At 42.2% G+C, this 13,420-nt stretch overlaps 1 protein-coding gene across 1 annotated transcript in view; it reads left to right on the forward strand.

Annotated features, from left to right (window-relative positions):
• The window catches only part of msh4 (mutS homolog 4), a 130,777-nt gene that overhangs the window by 1,276 nt on the left and 116,081 nt on the right, over nucleotides 1–13,420 (forward strand). Inside the window, exons 2-3 of the mRNA XM_043700068.1 lie at nucleotides 10–198; nucleotides 10,887–11,047. Coding sequence (XP_043556003.1) covers nucleotides 10–198; nucleotides 10,887–11,047 — 350 coding nt within the window. The remainder of the gene's footprint in view (nucleotides 1–9; nucleotides 199–10,886; nucleotides 11,048–13,420) is intronic.

The following is a 13,420-nucleotide window of genomic DNA, read 5'->3' on the forward strand; positions in this document are numbered from 1 at the left end:
TTGTTTTAGCAGAATCGTATTTTGGTGATAAAAGTTCTAATGTAGGGAATCGAAACCTGTTTACTGGCGCCTCGGCACGGAGCAGTTCTTCACTGAAGGACGATACCAGAATTGGGAAGACGCCTGCATCCACTACCAGCAGCAGTCGCAATGCAAGACCCCCTTGCAAACTTCGTACTCCCCAAACTGGTTATTCAGGTTCACCTGAGAATTATTTTTATATTGATGCAAATATATTCTTTCTCAGTAGCTCGTTGTAACTTTTAAATAAGAATTGTTATCAAAACAAAAATGTAGAGTGAATGATAGAGCCCTTTAATAAAAGGTCTTTTGACAAATTCCAATGAATTTAAAACACTAAACCAGCACATTCTGCCGAACAGACAATATTTATGCTTCACATTGTTCCACCCCCGTCCTACTTTACTTCACCCTATTAGCATTCCTTTTACCATCTCCAACCGTTCCAGTTCAAACCCCCAGCATTTATCTCTCGTGTTTATCTAGCTTGCCCATAAATATATCTAAACGTTGTACCTCAACTACTCCTTGGGGTAATGAGTACATCTTTCTTTCCATTCTCTGCATATAAAGGTCTCTCTTGAATTCCTGGACTTATTGGTGACCATCTTGTGTTGATGGCAGCTAGTTTTAAATTTCTTGCATAATTGGCATCATTTTACCTATATCTAGTGGATGCAAGAAATTGCAGCTTCACAGACAGCTCAGTAATCCGAGGAACCAATTTAATGGTGATTTGAGGAGAATAAGTTTATACAAATTGTTGTGATCTGGAACTAGCTGCCTGAAAGCATGATGGAAACAGATTCAATAATAATTTTAGACATAGAATTGAATAAATGGAGAAAAAGCAGGGGAGTAGGGCTAACTGTAGTTTTTTTCAAAGAATCAGTATGGGTGGGAATGGCCTCTTTCTGCTCTGAGGTTTTCTATGGTTCAGATTAGCAAACTGCCATACATATCTCGAACTTTGATTTGATTCCAAACCACATTATGATTGAGGAAAAACTAAGCCACAGAGACTGTTTTGAACCCGTTCACTATTATGAATCATAATATTTTATATGGAACAAATGTCAAAAAATAGAATATCTTTCAGATAGCTATAATCACAAAATATTGGGAAGGCTTCATTTCCTCTACACAAGTTTTAATACAATTAATGCAGAAGCAATAATTTCATGCAGAAGCAATAATTTCATGCAGAAGCAATAATTTCATGCAAAGACGTGAACCCTTGAGCAAGTCTGAAGGAGAGTCTTCAAAGTGTTAACTTTTTTTCTCTTGCTGTTGGTGACTATAAAATTATTATTGAATTTTGTTAAACCCTTCTGGTTTACTAATGTCCTTAAAGGGAAGGAAATCTTCCATCCTTACCCAGTCCTGCTTCCATGTGACTTCAGAGCCACAGCAATTTGGTTGACTCTTAAGTGGTCTCTGAAATGGTCCAGCAAGCCCACTCAGTTCATGATCAAGTAGGAATGATCAAGAAAGTGGCATCCAGATCCAATGATAGAAGAAGAAGAGCACCTTTCACCAATCAGGAGGTATAATATTTAGAAATTGTCCAGCGAGTAACTCACCTCCAGTTTTCCTATGGTAATCCACACAACATGAGTCAGGCATGTTGGAATACTTCCTATTTGCCTGGATGAGTGCAGCTCCAACTAAACTCAAGAAGCTCACTAACATACAGGGCAAAGCAACCCACATTATGGCAATGCACTAAATTCAATTTTTATTCCCTTCACCACCATTGCACTGGCAGAAACTTACCAAGACCTGTCCATCAGCAGCTTCCAAATCCATGATCTCTACCCTCGAAGGACAAGGGCAGTGGACTTATGGAAACACCAGTAACTGCAAGTTCCTTTCCTAATCATACCTCATTCGACTTGAAACTGTATTGACTTACTACACTGTTGCGGGATCAAAATTCTGAAACTCAGGAACAAAACTGCAGTAATTCAAGCAGGTAGCTTGCTACTGTCTTCTAGGTGATTAGCAATGTGCAATAAATGCTGGCCTAGCCAACAATGCTCACATCCCATTGATGAATTAAAAATTCAATCTTGCATCCTTTTCAGTGCTTTATATATTGGTATCCCAGCTTGCCAGGTAAATAGTACAGATTTTCACAGCTGGATTTGTTATTTTCAATACGCACATGGAATGCAGTGGTTCAAGAAGGCAGCTCACCACAATCTTCTGAAGGGCAACTAGGGATGGGCAATAAATGCTGGCCAACTTTTGATTCCCACATCTCGCAAATGAAAAAAGCAAAACGGCTGTAAAGTGCCTAAGCGGTAAATGAGCCATTGTTCATCAAGCTTGCTTTCCACTTGGTTGGACCTTTGCAGCAGGTTCAAGGCAGAATTGCTGGTGTGAGAGCCAGTTGATTTATTGAAATGGCAAGCAATTGCAAAGTTGGGGTCATTCCTACACAGGAAATGGAAGGTTTCTGCAAAGCAACAAGGACACCTCATGTCAGACTCCTGCTCATCAACTACAGCTCCACCTTCACCATTATGCCTCCAGACTGATCTCAAAATTCTTAGACCTAGGTCTTGGCTTTGTGCTCTGTAACTGGATCCTCAGCTTCCTGACCCTTGGGCTGCAATCAGTGAAGATTGACAAATGCACCTCCTCATCATTAACCTGCAACACTGGAGCCCCCCAGGAGGTAATCTCAGAGGAGGTGTTCTCAGCTGCACATCCATGACTGTGTAGCCAAATTCGAACAAACACCATGTACAAGTTTGCTGACGACACCACTGTAGTGAAACAGATTAAAAAACACTGATGAGTCAAAATACAGGAAGGAGATAGAAGGTTTGGTGTCATGGTGCAATGGCAACCACCTCTCTCTCAATGTCGGCAAAACAATAGAACTGATCATTGACTTTTGAAAGAAAGGAGGAGAACACGCTCCCATCCACATCAAAGAAGAGAAGGTTAAGAACATCAAGTTCATAGGAGTGACGATAGCCAACGACATATCCTGGACTTCCTATATAGATGTGACAGTCAAGAATGCACAACAATGCATCTTTTCCCGAGGTGGCCAAGGAAATTCGGCATGTGTGGGAAATCATGTCTCTCAAACTTGATTGAGTTTTTTTTGAAGAAGTAACCAAGAGGATTGATGAGGGCAGAGCAGTAGATGTGATCTATATGGACTTCAGTAAGGCATTCAACAAGGTTCCCCATGGGAGACTGATTAGCAAGATTAGATCTCACTGAATACAGGGAGAACTAGCTATTTGGATACAGAACTGGCTCAAAGGTAGAAGACAGAGGGTGGTGGTGGAGGGTTGTTTTTCAGACTGGAGGCTTGTGACCAGTGGAGTGCCATAAGGATTGGTGCTGGGTCCACTACTTTTCATCATTTATATAAATGATTTGGATATGAACATAGGCCACTATTGGAATATTGCGTGCAATTCTGGTCTCCTTTCTATCGGAAGGATGTTGTGAAACTTGAAAGGATTCAGAAAAAATTTACAAGGATGTTGCCAGGGTTGGAGGATTTGAGCTATAGGGAGAGGCTGAACAGGCTGGGGTTGTTTTCCCTGGAGCGTCGGAGGTTGAGGGGTGACCTTATAGAGGTTTACAAAATTGAGGGGCATGGATAGGATAAATAGACAAAGTCTTTTCCCTGGGATCAGGGAGTCTAGAATCAGAGGGCATAGGTTTAGGGTGAGAGGGGAAAGATATAAAAGAGACCGAAGGGGCAACCTTTTCATACAGAGGGTGGTACTTGTATGGAATGAGCTGCCAGAGGAAGTGGTGGAGGCTGGTACAATTGCAACATTTAAAAGGCATTTGGATGGGTATATGAATACAAAGGGATTGGAAGGATATGGGCTGGGTGCTGGCAGGTGGGACTAGATTGGGTTGGGATATCTGTTCGGCATGGACGGGTTGGACCGAAGGGTCCGTTTCCATGCTGTACATCTCTATGACTCTACGTCCACAAGGACAGTCACCAAATTTTACAGATGCACCTTAGAGACCACACTGTCTGGGTTCATGATGGTCGACTACGGCAACTGTTCTGCCCAGGACTGTAAGGAACAACAGAAGGTTGTGTGCACAACCCAGACCATCACGGAAGCCAACCTTCCATCCATGGATTCCATTTATACTTCTCGTTGCAATTGAAATGTTGCCAACATCATCAAAGACCCCTCCTACCCCTGTAATGCTCTCCTACAACCTCTTATATCAGGCAGAAGATATAGAAGTTTGAACACACGCAACAAAAGGTTTAAGAACAACTTTTTCCTTGCCATTATTAGACTGATGAATAGACTGTCTAACTTCAAATAATGTTGATCTTGTTCATGGTAACCTTGTTTCGCTCACTTTCTGTATGCCTCATTCTGTGCAAGCATCCAATGATCTGTCTATCCTTGTTTATGATGATTTGCCTGCACTGCTTGCAAACAAGCTTTTCACTGTACTGAGGTACACATAACAATAAATCAAATGAACAGTCACCCAGTCATCATTTGATCTTGCCAACGTAAAGAAGACTGAGTTGTGAGCAATGGATGTAGTAGACTAATTAGAAAGAAGTACAGGTAAAATTTGTTCTAAGTGCCTCGATGAAACCACATCTGGAGCATTGTGGTTTTTTTGTTTAACTATTTGAAGTGGGAAGCAGTTCTGAAAAGGCTCACCTCATTCATAACTAGCATGAAGGGCTTATGCTGTGAAGAAAGGCTGAATAGGTTGAACATATTGTATCTTAGCAAAATGAGAGGTGGGCTTATTGAAACATCTAAGATCCTGAGGGGACTTTTTTGTTTTTATTTACTAATGGGATCTAGGTACTCCTGGCTGGTTAGCATTTATTGCATTTTCCTAGTGGGCCTTAAGAATGTGATGGTGAGCTGCCTTCTTGAACCACTGCTGTTCATGTGTTGTAGGTTGATCTACAATGCTATCAGGAAGGAATTCCAGGATTTTGACCCAGCAATACTAAAGCAATGGTGATATATCTCCAAGTCAGAATAGTTGGTGCCTTGGAGGTGTATTTGCAGTTGTTGTGTTTCTATGTATCAGCTGCCCTTGTCCTTCTAAGTGGAAGTTGTTGTGGGTATGAAAAGTGCTGTCTTAGGATCATGGGAAATTTCTGCAGTGCATCTTGGAAGAGAGAGATATTGATAGATTAAGTGAGTGGGGAAGACGTTGGCATATGGAGTGTATAATTTGGGAAAATGTGAAGTTGTTTGTTTTAGAAGGGCAACAAAAGAAGAGTGTTATTTAAATAGAGAAAAACTGCAGAAAGCTGCAACACAAAGGTTTTGGGGCACTTGTCCATGAAACACAGAAGGCTAGGACGCAGGTGCAGCAGGAACGTTAATGGAATGTTGGAGCAGGTTGGAGTATAAGAATAGGGAAACCTTACTGCACCTGTACAAGGTGCTAATAGGACCACATATGGAGTACTGAGCAGTGTTACTTCCCTTATTTACGGAACAATATAATTTCATTGGAGGCAATTCAGAGAAGGTTCACTAGGATGACTGCAGTATGGCGGGATTGTCTTGTGAACAAATGCTTAAATAGTCAACTTATTGGAGTTTGGAAGAATGAGAGGTGATCTTATTGAGACATCCAGGATTCTTAAGGGGTTTGACAGAGTGAATGCTGAGAGGATGATTTGCCTCATGACAGAGTCCAGGACAAGAGGGTGTTGATTCAGAATTAAGAAGTGTCAATTTAGGAGTGAAATGAGAAGGAATTTCTTCTCTGAGAGGTTGAGAGTCTTTGGAACTCCTTGACACAGAGAGCTCTGATGCAGAGTCCTTAGATGTATTTAAGGTTAGGATAGATAAATTTTCAATCTGTTGTGGCATCAAGGGTTATGGGGAAATGGCAGGAAAGTAGATTTGAAGAATGTTGGATCAGCCATGGTCCTATTTGATGGTGGAACAGGCTCAAGGGGCTGAATGGCATACTCCTGTTCCCATTTCTTGTGTCTTATGATCTTGTAGATAGTACTCACTGATGCACTGAATGTCCGTGGTTGACTGAGTGGGTATTTATAGATGTGGTGCCAATCAGGTGGTTGTTTTGTCCTTGAAGGTTTCAAGCTTGTTGAGTGTTGTTGGAGCTACATGCTTCCAGTGTTCCAGCACACTCCTAATGAGGTCAGGAGCAGAATGGTCCTGCTGGAACCCAAACTGTGTGTCACCTAGCAGATCGTTCACAAGTAGGTGCTGCTTGGAAGCACTGTTGATGATACCATCCATCGCTTTACTGATGATCAAGTGCAGACTGATAGGGTGGTAATTGCATGGGTTGGATTTGTCCTTCTTCTTGTGTAAAGGATGGCTGTACCTGGGAAAGTTTCCACATTGTTGGATAGATGTTGGTGTTGTAGCTGTTCTAGAACAGCTTGACTTGGGGTGTGACAGATTCTGGAGCTCATGTCTTAGTACTGTTGCTGGAATGTTGTCAGGGTACATTGCCTTTGCAGTATCTAGTGTTTTCACCCTTGATGTCATGTGGAATGAACCAAATTGACTGAAGTCTGGCATGATGCTGGGAATCATTGGAGGAAGTCGATGGTTGATAGGATGAATACTGCAAAGGTGTTTCCTCTTAAGGGTAGTCTAGAGCTTGGGGACACAGTTTAAGAATAAGCGATTTCTCTTCTATGACAACGTTGAGGAAAAAAAATTCTCTTCAAGGATTGTTTGTCCGTGGAATCTTTCTATCAGAAAACAGTGAAGGCTGTGTCGTTGAATTTAATCTAGGCTGAGTTAGATGGCTTTTGATTGACAAGGAAGTTAATGGATTTGGGGGACAGACAGTGAAGTGAAGAAATGACCACAATCACATCAGCATATCAAATGGTGAGCAGCCTCGAAAGGCCCAATGGCCTACACCTATCCTGATGTCATGTGTTCCCATATTATATTCTATACTCCTCTGCATCATTTCAGAATAACAAGAGGCAGTTTTAATAAACATGTATTTAAAGCTGTGGAAGATTCAGTAGACTTTCCACGTCGGCAAAGCTAGTGTCATCGAGGTCAGATTGAAAGTAGATGCTGGATATTATATTGCAGAGATTTAAGTTTAAAATTCGGACTGACATTGATTTACAGTATTGAGGGAGCATTTCATTATAAGAAATGTTGGGCTGAATCTTATATCTTTTTGGTTAAATGTAATTTTTGTTGAGTTTCATGGAGGGTTCACTTACCGCATATTACCAGACTTGCCTCATCACTGCTTACCCAAGCCCAGTGATGCCCCCGGTCCAATTCCAACCCCCTTCCACCAATTGTCGTACCTTGGAAATTCACCACTGCTGGGACACCCCGGAATGGACCAGGGTCCCTGGCTTTGGTGCCATCTTTAAAAGACTTTTATAAAAGTGCCATCTAGACTTTTATAATGTTAGTCTAGATCTACCTTACATTGTTCCTGATGTTTGCCTCAGACATGGCAGAGAAGGGAAAATTGATGCCTCGCTTTGTGGACAGGGACCTGGAGGTCCTAGTGGACTGGGTTGTGCAAAGATGTTCTCTCCGATACATGTTACTCTGTCTATCTTTTCTACCATACGCACCTCTCACCAAGGCTAATGCTTGACTATTCTCATTATTGCCTTCAACATTTTCCCTCACTTACTCTGAACTACAACAACCCCAACTTTCCTAACCCTCCACATTGTCTGCACTACCTACTCACTCGTTTGGAGTATCTCCCACCTGCACCAAAAGTAACATATGTGTCATGTACTTTCATCTCCCCTTTTCTCATTTTAGAAAATAACCGACAATAGGCTAGGAAGAATCAAGATAGGTGATGGGATGCCAACATTTGACTGCTCAACTTTTATGAGGAGAGGATCCTGACCCAGATTGTCTTGAGTAGCTTACTGACATATCCAAGCCCCTGGACTAATATTAGAGTCTGCCCTTGACTTACTGTGCTGGAACAGTCTGATCAAAAGGTTATGTCCCTTGACTTGACTGAGGACTGCTGACCACAATGACATGCTTCCTAGCTTTGTGTCTGTGGTAAACTGCAAGTCATTACAACAGTGGATGAACCAGGAGATCCACTCCCTCCTGAAATCCAGGTCTGAGGTGTACAAGTCTGGCAACCCTGACCTATGCAGAAAATCCAGGTATGATCTTCATAAGGCTATTAGAGACACCATGAGGCAATACCAAACCAAGCTTGAGATCCAGACCAACCACATTATGCTGGTTGTTTGTGAAAAGGTTTACACGAAATAATGGTCTAAAAAGAGAATTGATCTCGGGCAATAGTGCATCATTACCCAGTGAGCTCAATGCATTGTATGCTGGCTTTGAACAGAAGGTCAGTGAAATGATGACACCTATCCCAACAGCTTCAGATGCGCTTGTACCTACGGTCACTGCCGCAGATGCTGATTGGCCTTCTTGAAAATGAACCCACAGTAAATGACTGGCCCAGATGGAGTTCCCAGCCATGCACTTATATCCTGTATGGAACTTTAACCTCCCCTTACTATGATCTGAAGTCCCCACCTGCTTCAAGAAGACCACCATCATCACGGTGCCCAAAGAAATATCATACAGACTCCCTCAATGACTACTGGCAGCTCTGACCTCCCATATTTATGAAGTACTTTAAGAGGTTAGTCATGGCTCACATCAACTTCAAGCCTACCAAATTGCCTTGATCTTTTTTTAATTCACCTACTGGCGCAACAGGTCCACGCACATGCCATTTCCCTGGTCCTACACTCATCCCTGGAATATCTGGATAACAAGAATACCTATGACAGGCTCTTACTTGTTGACGAGACTTCCACCTTCAACATCATAATTAAGAAAAAAATTCATTTTTAAACTCTGAGACTAAGGTTTCGGCTCCCTTATCTGTAACTGGATCCTCAACTTTCTGACTCATAAACTGAAATTAGTAAGAATAAGCTACAACACCTCCTCCACCATAATCCTCAACATAAGTGCTCCACAAGGCTGCATACTCAGCCCCTTACTATACTCCTCACACACTCACGACTGTGTGGCCGAATTTTGCCCCATTTACAAGTTTGCTGACGACCACGTTGTGGGTCAAATCTCTAAACACAGGAAAGAGATTGAGTGCTTAGCAGCATAGTGTAAAGAGAACAATCTCTCCATCAGTGTCAGCAAAATGAAAGAGCTGGCCATTCACTTCAGGAAGTGGAGTGGAGGGCACACCTCTATCTGTTCAATGGTGCTGAGGTAGAGATGGTCAAGAGCATCAAGTTCCTGGGAGTGATAATCACCAACAATCTGTCCTGGTCCATCCATACTGATGCAACAGTCAAAAAACACAACAACGGTTCTACTTCCTCAGAAGGCTAAGGAAATTTGGTATATCCACAAGGACTCTTGGAGATAGTGAGGACTGAAGTTGCTGAAAAGTCAAGAGTTGATAAAATGTGGAGCTGGAAAAAGCATAGCAGTTCAAGCAGCATCAGAGGAGCAGGAGAATCGATGTTTCGAACAGGACCCTTCATCAGGACTTGGGTGATTTGGCTGCATTTCTCACCAGACTCTATGATTCAGGAGCCCAGTAGGACTTCGCCCACTTTTTTAGATGAGATGTCAAACCAAGATGACAGTTTGCCCTTTCAGGGGAATGTGTAAGATTCCCCAAAATAGTTAAAAGAACAGTTAACATCACTGTTTAACATATTTTTAAATTCTTTCACAGGATGTGGGTGCCGCCCAGGGGGCAGTTGAAGTGTCACCCACATTTCTGTGGTCTGGAGTTACATATAGACCAGACCAGGTGAGGACTGCAATTTCCTTTGCTAAAGAGCATTAGTGAACCAGATAGATTTTTCCGACAATTGACAATTGTTTCATGGTCACCATTAGACTCTGAATTCCAGATATTTATTGAATTCAAATTCCACGAACTGTCATGACTGGATTCGAACCCAGGTCCTCAGAAATTACCAGGGTCTCTGGATTAATAGTCTTAACGATAACATTGTGAGGCCATCAACCTCTCCCCCCCCCCCCCCCCAGGCATCTGGGTCATATATTTAATTTCCATACACCAGAGCTTGCTCTGCACAAATTGGCTGCTGTGTTTCCTCCATTACAATACAGAAATGACACTTCAAAAATATTTCACTGTTATAAAGTGTTATGCAACATGCAAAAGGAGAAGAAATAGGCCATTCAGCCCATTGACCCTGCTGTGCCATTTAATTAGATCATGGCTGGTGTTCTACTGCAATGCCATTTTCTAGACCCATGTATCCCTAATTCATTATCATGAATTCTCTCAATTTCTGTCTTGATTTTACTCATTTATTGAGGCTTCACAGCCCTCTGGCTTCTAAAGAAATTCCTCCTCTGTCCTCAATTCAAAACGACTTTCCCGTTAATTCAGAAGTCACATGACACCAGGTTATAGCCCAACAGGTTTATTTGAAATCACAAGCTTTCGGAGTGCTGACTAAGGGTTTAGGGTTTGACCAGTGCTGAGAAAGCTTGTGATTTTAAATAAACCTGGCTGTAAATCAGAATCCCTAGCAAGGGAAACATCCTTTCTTCAACTGCCTCTTGACCCTGTCATAATGTACATACTTCAAAATCACTGAATAAAAAGGATTTGTTAATGCAAAATCATATTTTTGATAAGACCTAGTCAGACTGAACAGTTCACCTTTGAAGATTTCTCCCATTTCAGTTTATTTTTAATTAATCTGTGGCTTGTCTTTACATGAACACACATATAATTTTCCAATGCAAGGTTTGAAAGTGCACTTTTGTAGACTGTGCAATTAGATTGTTGTTCAGTTGTTACATTTGTAGTTTTCCTTATACATTTTCTGTGTGCAGTTACTTCTTCTTCTGCAGTCTCAGCTCATGTTGCATCAGTAATTGTAGCCGTAGTGGAGGGACGTGGGCTTGCTCGGGGTGAAATAGGAATGGCGAGCATTGACCTGAAGAGCCCTGAGTTGATATTGTCCCAGTTTGCAGACAACACTACATATGCAAAGGTAATGCATTTAAGAAAAAAAGTCCACATTTACTTATACTTCCCATGCCCTTCTTGAGACAGTTGTACATTTACACAAAATCAGAGATATTCGCAGCACAGAAGCAGGTTCATTGTAACTGTGCTACACGTCATGCAGTCTCCCATACAGCTGCTATTGTGTTCAAGAAGAGGTTAGATGAGAAAGGTGAAGTGAAGGATGAGCAATAAATTTAGCACACTGCCTGGGAAGAATCTCCACATCCCAAAAATTTTTCACTGATCGACAGTACGATGCTTTTTTAAATCAATAGAACAGGTTTTCGAAACAGTTCCACTGTCAGAAAGATCGGAGACACAGATTTAAGACAATTGGTAAAAGAAGTAAAAGAATGGAGATGAGATTTTTAGCGTTGTTAAGATCTAGAATGCACAGTCTAAAAGGCAGGGTCAGTAGCAGCATACTAAAGAGCATTCTTCAACCATGTCCTGAAACAGACTCGCTACCACAGCCACATTTGCCTACCTGCCTATCTTCCTTTCCACCTATCCACTCCACCCTCCTCTCTGACCTATCATCTTCATCCTCACCCCCATTCACCTATTATGCTCTATGCTACTTTGTCCCCACCCCCACCCTCCTCTCATTTATCTCTCCACCCTGTAGGCACTCTGCCTCTATTCCTGATGAAGGGCTTTTGCCCGAAACGTCGATTTTCCTGCTCCTCGGATGCTGCCTGAACTGCTATGCTTTTCCAGCACCACTCGAATAAAGAGCATTGGATAAATACTTCAAAAGGAAAAGAAATGCAAGGCAATAGGAGAAATGCAGGGCAAGGGACAGCTCTTTCAAAGCACCAGTACAGGCGCGATAGGCCCAATGGTGTCCTCCTGTGGTGCATAATTCTGTGTGTAGAATCACATTAATGTCAGACCGGGAGGACACTGACAATGTAGTTGGGTTTCGTTTGTAATCTGACAGCTTGCACAGTAATTTTTTTCTTCTGTTACTAGTCCATTAATTACCAGATATTTTTGAATGAGTCCCAAAAAGTATGAGGATGTAACTTGAGCTCACACACCTCTATTCCAATTCTGAAATCACTAAGTCAACACGTGCTTAAATAATTGTACAGAAAAAGCAGCTACTGACCCAGCAGACAACATGTGATAACTCAACATTCACAACCAGTTCTTGACAGTGTGGAATACATACTGTGCAAGTAAAATGTGTCATGAGGTACAAGGTAAAATCATTCTTGAATAACGTGTTTTAAATTCTGAGATTATATGATAAAAGGAAATGCCACAGATATTCTAGTGGCCAAATACTTATCAGAGTAGTGTAGATTGGAATTTTGCTTCAAAGCAATTATGTGGAATCCCAAATGCAGCAGATTCTTGAGAATTATCCAGGCACTTGAAGATTCTGAAAGGCTATTCCCACGTGAAACCCTCCGACAAAACTTAGTCAAAGAATTCAGCAGATTTCACTTCTGCTCATTGCTACCCAGGAAAGTTAGTCAATTAAAAACTTAGTTTAACTCCTAACTGTTAAGCTGACTGTTTCCATCACACCCAATCTCCAACTTGTCACTGTTGCCTTACACACCCCCAGACTTTACAGCCACCTATCAAGGATCTCCCCATAGCTCAGTCCTGAAATCCCAGAGTTCAGAAAACAACCCTCTGTTGCTGTCCTAAACCTTCACCGGCCTGAAACCCCTTCACGATCTGACACCCCTTTCTGCTGCCATCCTGATCTCGTAATGTCCCTTTACCAAGCCCTGACACACCTATCACTACCACTAGTCTTGATATTCTTCTGCCCTCCACCCAGCCCTGTTGGTCTCAACACACATCTCGGGCACTGCCAGCCCTCACATCTTTCCCCTCTAAGGCTGAATTCATCACCTGCTCCCCCAACATAGCAAAGACATTCACCCCAACCCCCTAACCACTAATTCCCTCCTACTGCCCCTACTCTGAGCATTCTACCCACCTCCTGACCTGGCTAACTGCCCACCTGACACCCTAACTTCTTAACCAACTGCCAACCTAACCTCACACTTACTTGACACCCTGTAATGGACATTTAAATTTCAGAACATGTTATGTTGACTGCTTTAAAAGGGTATATGGTTTGACTTCCCCCAACTAGAGTCAGAGAGATGTACAGCATGGAAACAGACCCTTCGGTCCAACCCGTCCATGCCGACCAGATATCCCAACCCAATCTAGTCCCACCTGTCAGCACACGGCCCATATCCCTCCAAACCCTTCCTATTCATATATCCATCCAAATGCCTCTTAAATGTTGCAATTGTACCAGTCTCCACTACTTCCTCTGGCAGCTCATTCCATACACGTACCACTCTCTGCATGAAAACGTTGC

This window comes from Chiloscyllium plagiosum, chromosome 11 (assembly GCF_004010195.1).
Source record: "Chiloscyllium plagiosum isolate BGI_BamShark_2017 chromosome 11, ASM401019v2, whole genome shotgun sequence".
Taxonomy (NCBI): domain Eukaryota; kingdom Metazoa; phylum Chordata; class Chondrichthyes; order Orectolobiformes; family Hemiscylliidae; genus Chiloscyllium; species Chiloscyllium plagiosum.